Source organism: Mercenaria mercenaria, chromosome 5 (genome assembly GCF_021730395.1).
Source record: "Mercenaria mercenaria strain notata chromosome 5, MADL_Memer_1, whole genome shotgun sequence".
Classification (NCBI taxonomy): Eukaryota; Metazoa; Mollusca; class Bivalvia; order Venerida; family Veneridae; genus Mercenaria; species Mercenaria mercenaria.
Genome location: NC_069365.1, coordinates 57,885,830 through 57,905,877, shown reverse-complemented (window position 1 = coordinate 57,905,877; position 20,048 = coordinate 57,885,830). Strand labels below are relative to the sequence as shown.

Genomic DNA, 20,048 nt, shown 5'->3' with positions numbered 1-20,048 from the left:
ACAAAAGCAAAACGCAAAAATACTGCACATCCAAACGTTTAGCCCTCGGATTCTGAACAAAATCATTTTCGGCATGTGAAAAATTCAAGTACAAGTATTTGATCAGTAGTAATTACAACAGACAAAAACAATGCCATATGATTGAAAATTCTCAACAAACATATGTGTTACTTGCTAATTTTGTAATGTATATTTCGAAAGACTACTACCACAAGATAGATGTAACATTTTATTAGTAATCACATAACATATGTTGCAGAACAAAGAACTTTAGGCCGACTATGCATTTTCAAAATTATTAAATAATGCTTATATATATATATATATATATATATATATATATATATATATATATATATATATATATATATATATATATATATATATATATATGTCAGTATCTTTGTATCAGGCCAGTGTAGTTGTTTCCATGTGGTATGTCAATACCTAATGGTCTTGCATTGTCCAATTACTATCTTTAAAACGAGATGAAGAGTTTGTTTAGTTATGACAAACAGTCTTAAGTTACCCAGAAATCCCGAAAATAAGCCGCGGCTTATTTTAATTTTTCGTAAGGATTTGGTGGCTTATTAGCGAGACCGGCTTATTTTTGAGTCCGGCGAACTTTTGAGTATATATATTCATTAACGGTTTCAAAACTGGCGTGTTTTCGATTACCGAAAAAATGAAGATACGGATGTCATATTTTGCTTTTTAGTAAAAACATCGACGTCGGTAAATACGTAAATTATATTTCTGACATATCTGTTTTGTTACAATTTGTTACTATTTCTTATTGAAAATAATCCAATGCTAACAGATAATTACCCGTTAAAAACTTTTGTCTGGCCTAACAAACATTATACACCTATGATTTAATCACCCATCAAGTATGAATAACTTACACAATACGTGATAAACACTGCATTGTGTTATAAAGACCGATCATTTTAATTAATAGAACTGACGTGACAAAAATGTGTTTGAGACAGGAATTTTATTGCTTTCAAAGTTTCAATCTGTCCAGGGCTTTAAAAACATTTTTATTCCAAAGTATGTTTTATTGCTATTACATTCGAAAATAAATCTGCTATGTATACGTTGGTAACTTTTGCTATCTTATATGGTGTCCTGACAAAGTCATTGATACTATTACTGATGCAAGAAAAAATTGTACGGCTTATTTTTGAATGCGGCTAATTTACGAGCCCGTTTTGCCTGCAGTTAAATGGTGGCTTATTTTCGAAACCGGCTTATTTTCGGGATTTCAGGGTATTTCAATTAATAGGCTGTATATTTCTTCTTTCATTCTCCTCGAAATATCTTCTACCAGGTCACGGCATCTTAACAAATTTTGAAGCAATAGCTATAAAAAAGTTTTCACGTGCATATTGTAACTATGTGCATTTTACATTATGATAAGATAATTAAAATGTGTATTTCTAATACAGAAAGCTTTAATCTGCATCCACTTCTTCTTGCATCATAAATCAATTTTCTCCATTACACGTTTGCAACCAGTAGTAGACAACAGACGTGTATCGTTTGGAAAGTACAAAAGCTCATTTGCAATAGCCCCAACTGTTTCTTGGTCTACCTGATATTCATACTCATAAAAGCCCTTTGCAAATAGTCCGTCCACGATGCATCTTTCCACGTGCACTCTTTCTAATGGTAAGAAAGGAACATACGCAGTGATGAGGCTGTTCTTTACAATGCTGCTGTGCATCAATCCATCTGAAAAAATATTTGTAAAGAAGTATAAACTTAAAAATAGCAACAAAACACTATAATATATAGGTAATAATTCTCACTCATAATTCTTATCCTTATCTTTTATGATATCATTTTTTCCTACATTGTTGCTTAGGTAATATTGTATAATTATAATTGTTAATATTAAATATATTGATACACATAGAATATTTTTTGTCTGCAAATTCTGATGTGCAATGTCAAATAACAACATGACTTGATTGATGAATTAAAGCTACTTGGGTAAAATATATTGTTTCTATCGAAATTTCTTAACCCTGCGTCACTGCTGTAGTTTTAGAATACATTAAAATATCACAAATAAGTTTGTTTATATTTGAGTTTTTTAAATTCTTATTATTCTATGCATTTCAAAATTAACGAAGAAATTTATGATTTTACTTTCTCTCAGCACTTAAACTTACGGTTCATTGTTTTGTATCACGATGTTGTTTTAATGCCCGAAACGCGTTTAAATCCCAGGTTTACTTCATGCTGATTACTGATTTGCCCCTATATCTTTACTCAAAAAACAATAAATTAAAATATGAATGTCAGTGAAACTGGTTCTTACTTGTGTCATTAAACGAAGCCATCCGAACAACTTCTTCCATTTCCTTCAGGCTTAATTTCCTTCTATCTTTCCCTTGGTCACTGTTTAACAAAACATGTTCTGCAATAGCGTCTCCACCTGTGTTGCTGATATATTTAAAAATTCTCTGTGACTGCTTCTGCTTCATAAAGTCTTGATATTTCAACTGCTGATACAGCTAATACTAACACTACTGTAGCTTGAGTGTTTATGCTATTGCTAATTCTTCTGCTGTTGTTAATACTACCATTACTAGCAACACCATCAGCAGTAATAAGTACTCATGATGATTGTTGAAATGCTACTTGTGCTACTACAACTACTACAAACACTCTATTTCTGCTACCCCAACTACTACACATTCTCTATTGCGGCTATTACAGCTGCTATATATACCCTTATTCTGCTACAACTACTTCTACACGTTATGTATTTCAGCTACTTCAACCTTTACACATAGTTAACATCTATTACTACATCTACTATATACACTCTCTCACTACAATATTACACATAAATTATTTCTGCTACATGTACTACAACTTCTACAAATATTCTTCTTCTGCCACTACACATGCTTTATTCACTCTATTCCTCCTACTACAACTTCTACACGTACTCTACTTCTGCCACTACACATGCTTTATGCACTATAACTCTACTCCTCCTACTACAACTTCTACTCATACTCCACTTCTGCCACTACACTTGCTTTATGCACACTATTTCTCCTACTATAACTTCTACACATATTCTGCTTCTGCCACTACAAATGCTTTATGCACTCTATTCCTCCTACTACAACGTCTACACATATTCTGCTTCTGCAACTACACTTGCTTTATGCACTCTATTTCTCCTACTACAACTTCTATACATACTCTGCTTCTGCCACTACACTTGCTTTATGCACTCTATTCCTCCTACTACAACTTCTACATATACTCAACTTCTGCCATTACAATTGCTTTATGCACTCTATTCCTCCTACTAAAACTTATACACATATTCTACTTCTGCTACTACAACAACTACATACACTATAATGCTGCTACTATAAGTTCTACACCTACCCTGCGTCTGCAACTACAACTGCTACGTACACATTATTTCTGCTTCTGCAGCAGCTACACATACTCTTTCTGCTACTACAACTGTTAAACATAATCAACTAGTGCTACTTCAACTGTTACATATGGTCTACTTCTGCTATTATTACAGCTACAGCCTTTCACTCTACTCCTGTTGCTTCAACTGCACAGCAGCACTGCTACTACAATATACTACACATTACCACTGCTTCTACAATCATTTCTCCCAGCTGACACGAAGCGGGTACAATCATATTCGATTAGCCTCTATATCACGGCTTTTAGTGTAACAAAGGCTTTTGCTGCTTCCTTTACTGCAATCGCTACTATATATCATCTGCTGATGCTACAACAAATCTTTCTTACTGCTTCTTCTCTAAATGATCCAAAACTCGTTTTTCTGAGGCTAGATCATGCTATATTTACATAAAGATTAGATTATTGAGTTTTAAGATACCTTTATATATAAAATGAAAATAATAAAATAATTTATTATGTAAATTACGTTAACATGTCGTTTTTCTTCATAAGATATTGAACATAGTTCACAAACAATCATTCTGTATATACGTACCTCAACAAGAAATACAACACTTGTCTGTAATCTATTCCATCCACATGGTTATAATAGTCAATGTATGGACGGATGGTATCAATTAAACCCGGAAGTAATTTGTCCATTTCATCGACAATGAATAAAGATCTAGGACACTCTTTACCCGCTGTTTCGATCTCTAGTTTTAGTTTTTCCTGTAAAAAATTAAATCGTTTCGAGAGATTACTAGTCATGATATCAGAGAATTCACCTTATTATATGTGAATATATAGAACATTTAGTCTAATCTTGTCCTGTTATATGTACTTTATACGACATAATTTTTTTTATGACTGAAAATTTGAGTCAATTTTCTTTGTCATAGTTATTCAAACGTATTATGTACTCAGAAAGCTGACTCAGTGTTACACAAGCTATCCTGATGAAGCTCTTCAAAATACTTTGAAAGAAAAATGAACAGTGTAAATTATCCTTGTTATATTGAAATGAAATAACAGTTCAGATATATCCTTGTTTCAACATGTCTTGAGAAACATGGAAACTCAAAAATTTGCCACGACATTGTGAATGAACGCTACTTTTTAATATCATACTATTCGGCCGTGCTGATATTTAAACTGTTATTTAATAATAATATTAAACGTATGTTATAAGAGTTTACCAGGCTTTAATATAAACCTACTTTGTATTCTTCAAGCATATTTTCATGAGGAAAGTCTTTTGTTGCTGACAGAATGTGAACATATTTACTGTCCATTCCTTTGACATACATATTTTCTGCCACCATTCTACTCAAGAGGTTTTTCCCGGTTCCCGGAAGTCCGTGTAACGATAACACTGTTGCCTTCTGTGGATGACCTTCAACATGACCTCTAAGGTGTTTCACAACAGGACCAATAACAAGATGTTGACCATACAGTTTCTTATTCAGTTGCAAAGCTAGACCTAAAATTGAAATCTAATTAAACCATTGCTTTTGAAGTTTTATGGTTTACTCTTGCTACAGAAGTTGAAATAAGGATGGGAAATGACAAATAGAGCAAAGTATACTAAACTATTATAATAGTTCTCAATATGCTTTAGTATGGTGGCTGGTGCAATAGATGTGCTGCAGACTCCACATGCATAATTCTTTTTTCCACATTTACAAGATCACTATTTAATGGAATTATTCATAATGGAAATAAAAGAGATTGTGGTTCTACGCAAAATTTGTTGTAGTGATCTAACGTTTAGTAAATTCGAGGCCTATATGACAGAACTTCTCTTACTGAGTAATAACTTCACGTTATCCCATATTAAAGCCCATCTACATTGAGAACACTAATATTTTGGGCTAGTTATTTCGTATTGACCAACTGTGTTTCATACTGTTCAGTTTTCACCATTTATTTAAGACTGTGACGTCGAACAACTCTTGTAGTTCCGTCATGTCGTCTCATTAATATTGCAAAATGTATTAGTAATAAACTTGTATTAATCAAATCACTTCATAGTTGCCAAGATATTGTATCTGAGGACCACCGCCTCGGTAGCCTAGTGGTAGAGCACACGCTTCGGGTGCGGGAGGTCGTAGGTTCGGTCCCTGGCCACGTCATACCAAAGACGTAAAAATGGTACTAGTAGCCTCCTCGCTTGGCACTCAGCATTAAGAGAATAGTGCTAAGGCTGGTCAGCACAGTGTCAGTATAATGTGACTGGGTGGGGTATCATGTCACATGTCTACGGCGTGAACTGATATTCCAGTGAGGCAGCACTATAAAGTTGGGCATTGTGCTCACTGCTACAAGTAGACACCGTCGTGTATATGACTGAAAAAATGTTGAAAAATACGTTAAACCCGAACACACATTTGTCTTTGTATTGGCCAGAGCAAAAGTATGAGGGCCAATACAATTGCCCGAGAACAAATAAGTAGTCCAATATAAAGTTACTTTATTTATCATAAGTTATGCTAGAATACCGCCGCAAGAACACCTTACGGCATTTATGCAATATTAGATCAAATTATTTTAGTAAAAAGTTAAACCAAGATTTTATGCAAAACTAAATGGCGTCATTTAAAAATCTATCGGAAGTAAATTCTCCGTATTGGCACTCTCATTAGAACCAATTAAAATGCTTGAATCCCGTATTGACTCCGTTTTCACGTATTGGCCCTGATTTTCTCACATTGGCTCAGTTGAGATTGGTATTAGCTCAGCCTGTTTCATATTATGTGTATAATTTACTTATATCGTGTCCAACATTTCACTGATGAGTAGTAATACATGTTATTAGCTTTGCATATATATTGCTCATTGCCTTTTGGGTGCACTTGAACTATTATGACAATCTTAATCAAAAGCCAACACATCCCATTAAAATGGATGTATACCGTTCATCTGTAATGTCGCGGTACTTGATATTCGACGTAACGACATTAAACAAGAAACAACACAACAGTGTAGTTCTTGTCTTTACCACAATATTTCTTGTCATATGCATCAATAACTGTTTGAAAATGAATAAGATATCATTCAAGAAACATCCATTTGTACTTCGAACAACAATAGTCAGCCATTGTTATCATGTGACGTCACATCACTAATGTCGCGGTATAGGTCAACAATTGTGTCAATCAAACTATCATAGATTAAAAAACACTAAATATAATTCAAACATTGAAAAGCTATCTAAGTCAAACTAACAGGAACACTCAAAAGTCATTAAACGCCAGTTTAAACGTTTCATATTATCTGTTTACATTGGCACTATCGAAAATATTCACCTCTGGGCAGCGGACACACCAGATAATTTGCAAGTAAATCACAAGGTCGCGGGCGTGGTCATGATGTAGCGGAGCCTAAGAATCGTACTATTACTTAATATTTTCTATTTGATAGTTATCTAACATGTTAAAAATCACTGTTCAGTATCATGGGTGTATTTTGAGGAGATGGTCAGGGGCCCCCATCCCTTCCTCCCCCTTAAACTCCGTCGAGTTAAGACGTTTTGATGTTTCGCCTGATACCGATATTTCATTCATTTTTGTGTAGCTGGGGGTGTTACTTAAAATTTTGTGTCCTCTAACCTATAGGTGGGACTTAATTTGCATAATTAATGAGTACAAATGCCGATCAGCTGGTAGACGAACTTATAAACATTGCAAATATTTGCTTAATTCATGGATTTTTGCAATAGATATATGAAAAATACGATTTTAATAAATATTGACAGATATTTAGCAATGTAACTGCAGGTAGGAACATTTTTCGCCAGCATGAGTAAAATAGGTCACGAACTTCCCCGGTAAACACCACGTAGGTGGCGCAACTCAAATACCGCGAAATTAGTGATGACGCGAGATTAGTGATGTTGAGTATACATTTATCCACAACAAAAACATCATAGAATTAATCAATATTACATGGTTACCAGTGATATTTGGTGATATCCAATTATAATCACAGCACTCGTTGAAATAACATGTTGAAGTAGTGTATCCATATTGTAAACCTGTTGCAATCGCACCAAAAGCAAGCGCACCCGCAGCAGCCAAACAAGAACCGAAAAGCCCACGCCTTAAACAATAGTTGTCATGGCTCGAGTTATCACATATAAAGATAAACAAAAATACAAGAAGTAATCCAGATGAGAGTGTGCACACAAATATTGATGTAAACTTATACAATAAAAACACCATACAGAAGCTGGTTAGCGTCCAGAGTGTATTACAGATACAAATTTCAGCCATTTTGCTATGATATTTTATCAGCTTTAAAACACTAAACGCCCGATAAGAAATCCCACGCTTAAACATTTATTGATAACAATAAGTTCAGGTCGTTCAAATACATTTTTTTTTGAAAATTCTAAATCTCTTCCTTAAAGAGCTAACTTATTCCTAGTTTCACTTTATCGTGTTATAAATACACTTTCCGAAAATGTAAGTTGTATCAGCTTTTTTAGCCTTTGAAGTTTGGAGTATATACTTGTGCATGGAAAAGCGTTTAGACTTGTTATACAACGTACAAAACGGAAATCGATAGTTTTAGTAAACATTTTATAAAATAATTATTTAAAATTTTATATATCGTATTAGAATCTACCAAATCTTTGATAAATATTTTTCAGTTCAATAAGTGTGCATACTAGACACATTTGTACTTAACAGGCATTCATTCATTGGGAATTTTGTAGTTTATTCGCTTGTAATATATATAATTATATCGATATATTAGGAACGATATAACTGTGTATGATTCGTGTACGTTTATCATTCCTGATCTGATTGGAGAATCCCTATAATAACTGGAGATAGGATGTATAAGGAAACGAAACAGAAAGGCAATTTGTCGTTCAATGCATATGTGCACTTCCGTTAGTTTAGATATTTTGTGATTGTAACTGTACTGTAAATTGTAGAGATAGACCATAACATTTTCAGCGATAGAAATACATTAAATAAATTCTAGAAATTGATTTCTAAGTCCTCGAAATAAGCAAACATGATTTTACAAATGAAAAGTTTATGATAATTTTGTTAATATCAATAACAGTTTTAATATTTAATAAAGTTGTGACCCACAAAGAATGACAACTCTTGCCTTAGGCCAGTACTTATAAGCAGAAATATCTATTAGTTTACTTCTCTTGCAATTACACAATTGAGTGAAAAAATGAAAACGGTTTAAGACTAAACGACATACCTTTTTGCACAACACAAACATTTAGAATTGATTCATATGTGTTTGATTTACCATTCAAGGCCTGCATCGTACGATTTTGTCAGCTTACTTACGGTAAAAAATCAACTTTTAATTAGCTGATAATAAAATGAAATACCAGTAAGTATTTTATTGTGAAGATAATACAGTTTTGCTTTTACCAAAATGTCACAATAGAAGCACTTTTGTAATACAGAACAGGTACGATTAGTAATGGTGCAATTATATTGTTCTCTATTTCCTATGCCTATAAATTGCACTAAATTAGTGTAATAAAAATATCAGCAAGGTAATAAGGTGTTGACAAAACTTAAAACATTCAAAATTGCGTTTATTTTTTTTCTGCCCAGAATGGATCCCGATTTGGCTGAACCAATCGGAAGCTGAAATGTTTTCTCCCGAGTCGATTGAATGTAAATGGGAAACTGGTCCAGACATCTCCTTATAACGAAAAAAAAAAAAACAAACAAAAAAAGAAAAAAAACAACAAAAAACGAAAAGAGTACAGAAAAACAGTGTCGTAGAAGTGTATTTACTTTAGAGGAATTCATTCAGCAAAAGCAATTTTGTGCACATTGAAATGTGGTGAATAGCCATTTTGGTCAACATTTATACAAACATAGGCATACATTTTTTGCCATGTTATCTTATAAATAACGAAACATTTCATTTCGTGTTGGCGTGTGCACCATCAACATTAGTTTAGTGTTGGCGCGTTGGCGCACAAACCAAGACGAAATAAAATGTTTCCTTGTCTCACTTTGGCACGTTCACCATAACGACACCACGAATTTTGCTACGTAGCCACGCGCGCACGAGCGCAATATAGCAAAAATACATTTCGTCCTGGCGCGCGCGCAAACACGTCAAAACGAAATCTTTGTTAATGATGCACACGCACAAGTGTAAAATGTTTCGTTCTGTCGCGTTATATGTTCTGTTTTTGTTGCATTGTTAGTTTCGTTCTCTAGCGTTGACGCACAGGCCACATCGACACACAAAAATGTCAAAATTTCATTATGGCGCGTTGGCGCGGGCGCCAGGAGAACACAACGAAATGTGCTACAAAAGCCGCTCATGTGCCAACGCAACATGACGAAATGTTCTTAATCAGTCACCATAGTATTATCATGTATAACAGCTAACATCGGTAGACCACTTTTCCGTTTTGTTGATATAACCTTGACAGGATTCAGATTGAGTTTACTTGAGTAAATTGGGTTTAGTGCAAGTGTCTTAAATATGCACGGAAGCCCGCCCGCTTATATAGCTCTGTGGGGAGAGCGCAGATCTACGGATCACGGGGTAATGAGTTCGATTCCAGGGCGAGGCGTATGTTCTCCGTGACGATTTGATAGATTGTGTTTGAAATCATTCGGCATCCACCTCTGATTCATGTGGAGAAGTTGGCAATTACTTGCGGAGATCAGGTTTGTACTGGTACAGAATCCAGGAACACTTGTTAGGTTAACTGCCCGCCGTTACATAACTGAAATACTGTTGAAAAAACGGCGTTGAACCCAAAACAAACAAACAAATATGCACTGTTGGTAGACGTTTAGCCCTCGCATTCTGAACAAAATCATTTTCGGCATATGAAAAATTCACACTTACTTCTAGATATTTTAAACAAATGCAGAAAAAGTATTTGATCAGTAGTAATTACAACAGGCAAAAACAATGCCATATGACTAAAAACTCTCAGCAAACATATGTGTTACTTGCTAATTCTGCAATGTATATTTCGAAAGATTACTACCACCTGAATATCACACCAGATAGATGTAACATTTTATTAATAATCACATTACATAAGTTGCAGAACAAAGAACTTAAGTCAGACTATGCATTTTCAAAATAAATAATTTTATATATATCAATATCTTTGTATCAGGCCAGTGTAGTTGTTTCAATGTGATATGTCAATACCTAATGGTATTGCATTTTCCAATTGCTATCTTTAAAACAAGATGAAGAGAGCTTGTTAAGGTAGTTCTGCACATTTGGATCGATTTTTTTTCTACAATGTAGAATTTGATTAAACTCTGATTTTTCAAAACTTCAGAATGTTCAGCAAATAAAAACAATAGGGTCGTGTACTTGATTTTTTGCTAGACTGATTAGAAAAATTTGGACCTCACGCAACCTTCATAATGGGAGTCTTTGGGAAAACAGCAACTTTCATAATATTTTCGCGAATAGAAAATTTTCCACAATGTAGATTTTAATGAAACTTATCACAGTCGTATATAAACGTATGGCCTATAATATAGTAAAATAAAATGAATAGGTCCTGTCCTCATTTCTGAGATATTTAGCCATGTTTAAAGTGAACTGTCTATTTGAAGCTAATTTTAAAACATTTTTTTTAATTATTCCACGTGTCAGATGTTTTAATATCATATTTTAACTTTAGAAAGATAGTAACTGTTACAATTTGATATTTTTTTTTCACAGGTTGCCATTAATTCATAAACTGATTTTCATTTCCGTACGCCAAATCCAGGCTTTATTCTACGTTTTCCGGATAAATGACGTTACGCCATCACTTCCGGTTTATCAAACGTGCAGAACTACCTTAAGTTATGACGAACCGTCTTATTTCAATTAATAGGCTGTACGTTTCTTCTTTCGAAATATCTTCTACCATTGCAATGTCAGTATAAAGTTTTCACGTGCATATTTTACAACGTGCGTTTTACATTATGATAAGTTAATCAAAGCGTGTATTCCTTATACAGAAAGCTTCAATCTGCATCCACTTGAAGTCTTATACATCTTCTTGCATTATTAAATCAATTTTCTCCATTACACGTTTGCAACCAGTAGTAGAAAACAGACGTGATTCGTTTGGAAAGTACAAAAGCTCATTTGCAATAGCCCCAACTGTTTCTTGGTCTACCTGATATTCATTTTTATAAAACCCCTTTGCAAATAGTCCGTCCACGATGCATTTTTCTATGTGCACTCTTTCGAGAGGTAAGAACGGAACATATGCGGTTATGAGGCTGTTTTTGCCAATGCTGCTGTGCATTAATCCATCTGAAAAAAGATTTGTAAAATAATATAAACTTAAGAATAGCGACAAAACGCTATATATAGGTAATAATTCTTCCTCATAATTCCTAAGGTTTTCTTGTATTATTTTTTATACATTGTGGCTTAGATCATATTGCATAATTATAATTGTTAATAAATGTATTGATACACATAAAAAAGAAATTTCTGCACATTCTGATGTGCGATGTGACATCGAAATGATATCAATACACAAGCTGCAAGAAAAGTTCTTACTGAATGACATATAAACATTTACAGTTGTCACATAACAACTGGATTGATGAATTAATGTAATGAAGCTACTTGGGTAAAAGATATTGTTTCTATCGAAATTAATTAACCGGCCTGCGTTACTGCTGTAGTTTTATAACATATTAAAATAGGACAAATATGTTTGTTTATATTTGAGCTTTATAAGCTACATATACCACCATTTTTATTATTCTATGCATTTCAAAATTAACGAAGATATTTATTATTTTATTTTCTCTCAGCACTTAAACTTACGGTTCATTGTTTTGTATCACGATGTTGTTTTAATGCCCATAAACGCGTTTAAATCCCCTGTTTACTTTATGTAGATTACTGATTGTGCCCCTATTTTGTTACTCAAATAGAAATAAATTAATATTTGAATGTCAGTGAAACTGGTTCTTACTTGTGTCATTAAACGAAGCCACTCGAACAACATCTTCTACTTTCTTCAGGCTTAATTCCCTTCGATCTTTCCCTTGTTCACTGTTTAACAAAACATGTTCTGCAATAGCGTCTCCACCCGTGTTGCTGATATACAAAGAATGCTCTGTAACTGCTACTGCTTCATCGGTTCTTGATATTTCAACTGCTGATATAACTTATACTTAGTCTAATAGATCTACTACTGTAGCTGTGACTGTTTATGCTATTGCTACTTCTTCTACTGTTGTTAAATACTACCGTTGCTAATGTTTCTGCTGTAACAACATAAATATTTCTGATGTCATTACTATTGGCAATTCTACTTCTGCTACTTCAACTACATATGTACTACAAACACTCTATTTCTGCTAATCCAACTATTACACATTCTCTATTGCTGTATTACAGCTGCTACATATACCCTGAGTCTGCTACTACTACTTCTACACATCATTTATTTCTACTACATTAACGTCTACACATAGTTTATATCTGTTACAGTTAACTACATCCGCTATATACACTCTATTTCTGCCACTACAATCTTTATACAGACATTATTTCTGCTACATGTACTAGCTTCTACACATACTCCCCTTCTGACACTACATATGCTTCATGCACTCTATACCTCCGACTGAAACTTCAACATATACTCTACTTCTGTTACTATGTTACTACAACTACTACATACATTATATTTCTGCCACTACAACTTCTACACATACATTTGTACTCTACTTCTGCAACTACAACTGCTACAGACCCTGTATTACTGCCTCTGTAGCTGCTACACATATTCTTTTGCTACTACAGCTGTTACACATTGCAAATTACTGCTTCAACAACAGTTACTGCTAAACATACTCAGCTTCTTCTACTTTAACTGTTACAAATGTTCTACTTCTGCTATAACACATACAGCCATTCACTCTACTCCTGTTACTTCTGTTGCTACACGTACTCTAGCACTGCTACTACAACATACTACATATTAACACTGCTTCTACAATCATTTCTTCCAGCTGACACAAAGCGAGTACAATAATGTACGATTACCCACTATATCACTGTTGTTAGTGTAACAAAGGCTTTGGCTGCTTCCTTTACTGCAGTCGCTACTATATATCATCTGCTGATGCTAAAACAAATCTTTCTTACTACTACTTCTCTAAATTAATCAAAACTGGTATTTCTGACGCTTCATAAGATATTAAAAAAGTTCACAAACGCTCATTCTGTATATACGTACCTCAAAAAGAAAAACAACAATTTTCTATAATCTATTCCATCCACGTGGTCATAATAGTCAATGAATGGACGGATGGTATCAATTAACCCGGATGTAATTTGTCCATTTCATCGACAATGAATAAATATCGAGGACACTCTTTACCCGCTGTTTCAATCTCTAGTTTTAGTTTTTCCTGTTAAACATTAAGTCGTTTGGAGAGATTACTAGTCTCTTTCCAAGTCATGATAACAGTGCATTCAGCTTATTACATGAGAATACATTGAATATACTTATTGCGCTATAAATGTACTGTGTTTTGCCTGAAAATCTGAGTAAATTTTCTTTGTCACAGTAAGTCAAACTTATTATGTACACATACAACTGAGTGTTATAAAATCTATCCTGTTGGAACTCTTCAAAACCCTTAATCGCATAAATGATATTTCTGAAAAGTTGTCATACTGAAATTTAATATAAGTGCAGGCATCCTTTTGTTTTAACATGTCGCGTGATACTCGGAAACTATAAAACTTGCCACGACATTGTGAATGAACGTTATCTTTTGATATCATGCTGTTCGGCCGTGCTGAAATTTGACCTTTTATTAAAAAGCTTTGATAACCTTTTTGTGCATAAAAATATGTACCACGGGAAGACGTAGCTATATACCCTTGCTTTTGTATCGTTACATTTGTGTTATCAGTTGTCACAAGTCCAAACGAAGATGGAATGTAGACGGAGGGTACCAGTTCGGATGAACATAGTGCGATGTTTATGAAACTTAATGCGACTTTCGTTGAATGTAGCAAGTATCTAGTACGGTAACCATAGATGAGAAGTTATTCATCCAATCTTCTTTGTAAATACATTTTATTTGTTATTTTCATCATATATCATAAAAAAACTCCCTACTTCTGATTTTGTTAATGCACGGGATCCCTCTCGGTCGGTGCAATTTTGCTCCACAGGATCCCTCTTGACTCTTTGCACCCGGCACAGGAACCGTCTCGGACAAAATTTTCTATCGACCCCAGCATCCAGTGTGTTAGAATTTTGAGATGGTTATCTTATTGAAAACAACATCTTTTTCTAAGGGAAATAACTCATGGTGTTTTACCTCCCTTGATATGCCTTTAAATTGAAAATAAATTAGCAGTTTCACATAAAATACATATTCAAATTTTATTACCAAATTTACCTATACCTTAGTGTTACTTAAATCACTTTTAAACTAGAATTCTAGAATTTGTATAATTTGATTTGATACAAAGAGAGGCTATTCATGTATGGCTGGTCTGAAAAGGGGGCATTTCGGCGACACATCTACAGGAACTCCCGTCCGCCTGGGCACACAAGTCTGTACTTTGCTGCTTTTAAATACGAATACCATCTCATAATTCTAACACTGAAGATAAATTGAGAGGGCACCGGTACCGATAGAAAATTGTCCGAGAGGGTTCCTGTGCCGGGTGCAGTCAAGAGGGATCCTTTGAGGCAAAATTGCACCGCCTGAGAGGGATCCCGTGCATTGACGAAATCGAAAGTAGGGCGTTTTTAAGGAAACATGATGAAAATAACCACATAAAGTGTATTTAACAGTCTCCGGATTTAGTTTGCAAATCCGGAATTTTCGCAAACTCAGCTACCTTTTGCCTTTGACTTTTCTCTGATTTCTTTACATTAAACGATAGTTCTAATCCCATAGAGTAAAAATTGGTCGTTTTCTTCTTTATATGTTAAAGAATGAATTCATGGGAGGTTTTCAAAGTCGGTCCTCCCATGGGAGTATTTTTCCTCCCATGGGGTTTTTGCTAACCCATGGGAGTCCCACGGTGGATTTCTCCCACTTAACCAATTACGGGAGAAAAAAACCGTGGGTTTTTTCTAAAATTTTCAAATCAAAATATTTTAACTCAAATTAATAATTTATACAATAAAAAACTGTTGTGACATGATTTCGCGTTGAAAACCGACTTTTGAAAAAAACTCCCATTTTCATTATGGGAGGAAACCCCCCACTGGCGACTCGATGAATTTTTGAAATTGCATTTAATGTTTCACTTTTTGCTTATTAATTATAATTTTATCAATATCAACTCAAATTTAACTTAAAGATGTATTACTGTGCGAAATAAAAAATAATCGTAAACCCCACGGGTGAAAACCTCCCATTGTTTTAAATGGGAGCACAATCCCGTGGGATGTTAGAAAATAAATAACAAAATAAATATTGTGACATTATGACAGAAAACAAGATCAGTTTTTTTATTTTCATACTAAAATTCCATCATAAAGTAACATCTGATTTCTCCTAGCGAAAATATTATACACTGTATCAATATTTAACAATGCCCCCACCGACACGATTAAACACGAGGCCGCTTTGCTGATTCTGACCGTAGCATTGCCGATCTCAACGAATGTCAAACGGGGGTCATAAGAACTTACTGAAGCATATACGATAGTATTTGACCTGACAAATACACCGCGGGGACTTTTTTTATTTAATCCAAAATAAAGGAAACTCTCCTTTTAAATGAAGTTTCCACAAAGAAAAACATATCCAAATCAAACCCGATCTATCCCCTCTGTCATAATGCTAGTGTCCAAAGACTTAAATCATTATTAAGTCTTCCTTTTCTTATTTGAAATGCCTAATATATCTCCATCAAATGTACTAGTAATTGTTTCATATTATTGTTTAAAAATACGATGCAAAGAAATCAATAATTACAATATAATGACATTATTAACAAATAAACCTCTAATTCAAAAGTATAATGACCATCCTCCAACAACCTAAAACATAACCGCAAACCTTCTGGAAAAATTCTCCTCCGTAATTTGACCAGACAAGAACCATTATAGAAATTAAATCAACAGAAAGACGATTAATGAATCAACCGAGAAAATGCACACCCCGTTTTGATAAGAAATTTGAAAAATTAATACTGTAACTTTAACTGTTAAAAACTTACCGAGATCATGAACTGTTTTAATTACTAGTAGTAAAAAACTTAAATCAAGTCCAGAATCAGTTACTAAAATAAACATTTTAAGAAGCAATGTTTCACTTACTTAAGTAAAGCAGGAAAACGCCACTATCTTCTTCTTAAGCAACCGTACATAAAAAGATAACATACTGGGTGGGTGGGGTATAAAGAAATTTCTTAATAGCTACGATTTGCTGTAAAATGAAATTGAAGTAACCACATTGAATGGTTTTTAACCAAGAAACAACTGCATTCGGCGATTATTTTCATTTGATAGTGTTTAAGGCGGCATTTTTCAAAAAAAAAAAATGTTTGGTTCCTCAAATGTTAAAAAGGCATGAAGAACCTCTGAGTCACCGCAACTACTAAAAAATTAATAATTTGTTTTATGTAAGAATTATTTTCTGCTTTGAGACGCGATTCGGGTACGCTCGGCAGCTCAGTGGCATTTGAGGTCAAGATCCTAAAGGCATTATTCTGTCCATTACGAACAATCAAACTCTTAGATGGATTAAAAACACTAGACTTTCGTACCATATTTTGGATTTTAATATCGATTTATATATACCGAACCATTTTATATAGGCTATTTTCTTTCATTTACTATATGTCCGTTTACGATGTTATAAAAAGTGTATTGTACTAATGTTGCAGAAAGCCTACAATATCTGTAAATGTACTAACGTACCATTCGATAAGTGCTTTTATTCCATTAATTGTAGAATAAATGCCATGTTTACTAGCCGATTAAAATATTTTCTTAGTATGACTTTCCAATACATAAGCGGTCGGAGATTGAACCCACGACCTCACATATAAGAAGTGGGTGCGGTTTAGGCTGTCTGCTCTGTAGTGAATACTTTTTTGAAATAAATATTCATCAATCCGAAAATGGAGGGATAAAACTTTAGAGGTGTTTATGTCGTTTTTCGTTTCTAAAATAACAGTACCAAAATTAAATAATCGGGGAAACTAGTGTTTGTTTTACGGTGCAGCAGAGGTCACATAATATAAATATCATAATGGCAGCGGTACGTGTATTGTGTGACGCGTGGTGAATATTGTCAACCCGCAGGCAGAATGTTTACCGCGAGGAGAAATATAGATTATAGTATTTCATACAAATACGTGAGCACATAATAATTAATCGCGGGCGTAATTAGATCTTAAACATCGCACATACTGTAATGAAATACTGCGCACATATCAATAAAAAATATATATGAGCGCGCGCCATGAGAATAAACCAACATAGTGGCTTTTGCGACCATATGATCCAACCGAGCTTGCGCATCCCAACGACTGTGCCAGAGTCTATGCAGTTTCGATTACAAACCCTATAGCATATTAAGAGAAACCATAAGCGAACAACATGGATCCGACCAACTGCGAGTATGCGCAGGCTGGTCTGGATCCAAGCTGTTCGAAAGCCACTAATTTGTTTCTCATGACGCGGCTCAATATATCCTCGCACTATGAAAAATGTATCCCCTCGCCATGTTGGAAAGTACCTTTGTTTTGCATACTGTTGTGGTACGCACTTACCAGCTAATAACATTTACGGGATTAAATTCCTACGTGGACTAGTGAACACCACTGACCGATCGATTTTTCAGGGACCGCGCCAACATGAATAATTTTTAATTTATGTTGGTAGGAAAACATTCAATAATGATGGTAAGGGTCTGGCTTAATATGTCACTGCACAGGATAAAATTTGGAATTTGTCTTTCCGTCCGTCTAGGGTCGCCAAGACATGGTTTGTTATACATATTCTCAAGAAGTAATTTGATCTAGCGTCATAACACTTTCCTGAATGTTCTTCCAATATTATAAGTTGCCGCAAAGATCTGCGACAAAGTTTGAAAAGATGAGCTAGTCTGATCGCAATGTATCCGTAATCCATCGTCGTCGTCGTCCAACATGAAAAAAGCTAAAACTGTGTCAGTTTGGATCAAAATGTAGGACAGCGAGCAAGGTAAAACATTGTGAAAACTGTAGAAAACGTAATATCTTTGCGTCTCCTCTCCATTCCTTTGTTGTTATTATACGCCCAAGGACGTATTTTGGATACCACAGGGTTCATACTGGCTGTCTGTCTGTTGTTTGTCTGTCTGTCCGTCTGTCCGTTAACATTTCGTGTCGACTCCGCTCCTTAAAGGATTATAAACAAACTTGAAACAATTGTTTATCCACATCATGAGGACGTGCAGAGCGCTGTATCAGGTGGTTTGCTTAATGTCTAGGTCACACTTAGGGTCAAGGTCATATGACTTTGTTTCGTGTCCGCCTCTGTAACTCTTGCTCTGTTTGAGGGATTTAAAGAAAACAAGCACAACTGTTCCACCCCATCGATCGACGTGCAGAGCGCATGTTTTGGATGGCTAGATACACGGTTCAATGTCACACCCAAAACTAAGGGTTCAAAATATTACATAGTAACTTTGTGTTCGAGTGCGATGTGTAACTCTTGAACTAGCTTGAAGGTTTTAAAGAACTTGGCACAAATGTTCACTCACATGAGACGACGTGCAAGAGCGCATGGCTCGCTTTCCAGGACCAGGTCACGCTTAGGGGGTCAATGTCCTCATGACTTTGTTTTATGTTTATGTTGCATTCAATGCGTGCTCTTGTTAATTTGGCAAAAGCTCCCAATTTATTGTTCACTTACAATACTTTTTTAATTGAATTACTTCCCTTTATATGTTACATAAAAATAGGATATTTTGTAACATTTTAATTATAGGCCGTAGGAAAAAGCCGATTACCACTTATCTGTGGTACAACATGGATGGTACCTGCAAAGTTAAGGTGTATTTTGACATAACACTGTACTTGGTAATGATTTAAGTGGACATAGAGTATTTTCGGGAATTTCTTCCCTTTGTTGTCCTTTTTCGTTTTGGCCTTCAACAGTAAAGTTCTTTCAAATTTAACTCCCATCCCCTGATATAATCCATCGGGCGTATATTGCCCCGCTTGGCGGAGCACTGTTATTATCTGTATTTATCCGCGTTAAAGACTTTGTATTCGTATAACTTTATTGTTTTAATTTTGTCAGTAGTAGATGGACGAAGAAGATGGGACCCATTTTATCTAGATAAATAACGGAAGATAGAACTTAATTAAAATAAAAAATCTACCGATTTATACGAATTATGGCAATAAACATGAATTAAAAGAAATACATTTCTTGTGACAGTTTTCCATTTATTACACTCAATCCGTTATTTTCTTCTACACCCAAGGATCACAGACATATCGAAAAACTAGGCTTCAACTGTTGAAAAGGTATTTCTATGATATGACCGATCGACTGACTTTTAAATCCCAGATACTGTAATTTAATTTTTTATACATTTAAAAAGAGAAATGTTTGT

At 34.6% G+C, this 20,048-nt stretch overlaps 1 protein-coding gene across 2 annotated transcripts in view; it reads right to left on the bottom strand.

The window, feature by feature from the left end:
• Positions 1 to 366: 366 nt before the first annotated feature.
• Positions 367 to 20,048, bottom strand: part of LOC123544545 (torsin-1A-like) — an 82,853-nt gene continuing 63,171 nt past the window's right edge. The window contains exons 1-5 of one of the 2 annotated variants that reach the window (XM_045330619.2): positions 7,412 to 7,935; positions 4,677 to 4,939; positions 4,013 to 4,188; positions 2,330 to 2,454; positions 367 to 1,737 (exon numbers count right to left, since the gene is read on the bottom strand). In XM_045330619.2, the coding sequence (XP_045186554.2) occupies positions 1,484 to 1,737; positions 2,330 to 2,454; positions 4,013 to 4,188; positions 4,677 to 4,939; positions 7,412 to 7,796 (1,203 nt within the window). In that variant the 5' untranslated portion in view covers positions 7,797 to 7,935 and the 3' untranslated portion in view covers positions 367 to 1,483. Of the gene's footprint in view, positions 1,738 to 2,329; positions 2,455 to 4,012; positions 4,189 to 4,676; positions 4,940 to 7,411; positions 7,936 to 20,048 lie in introns of those variants that run through there. The other variant, XM_053543678.1, reaches the window with a different exon arrangement.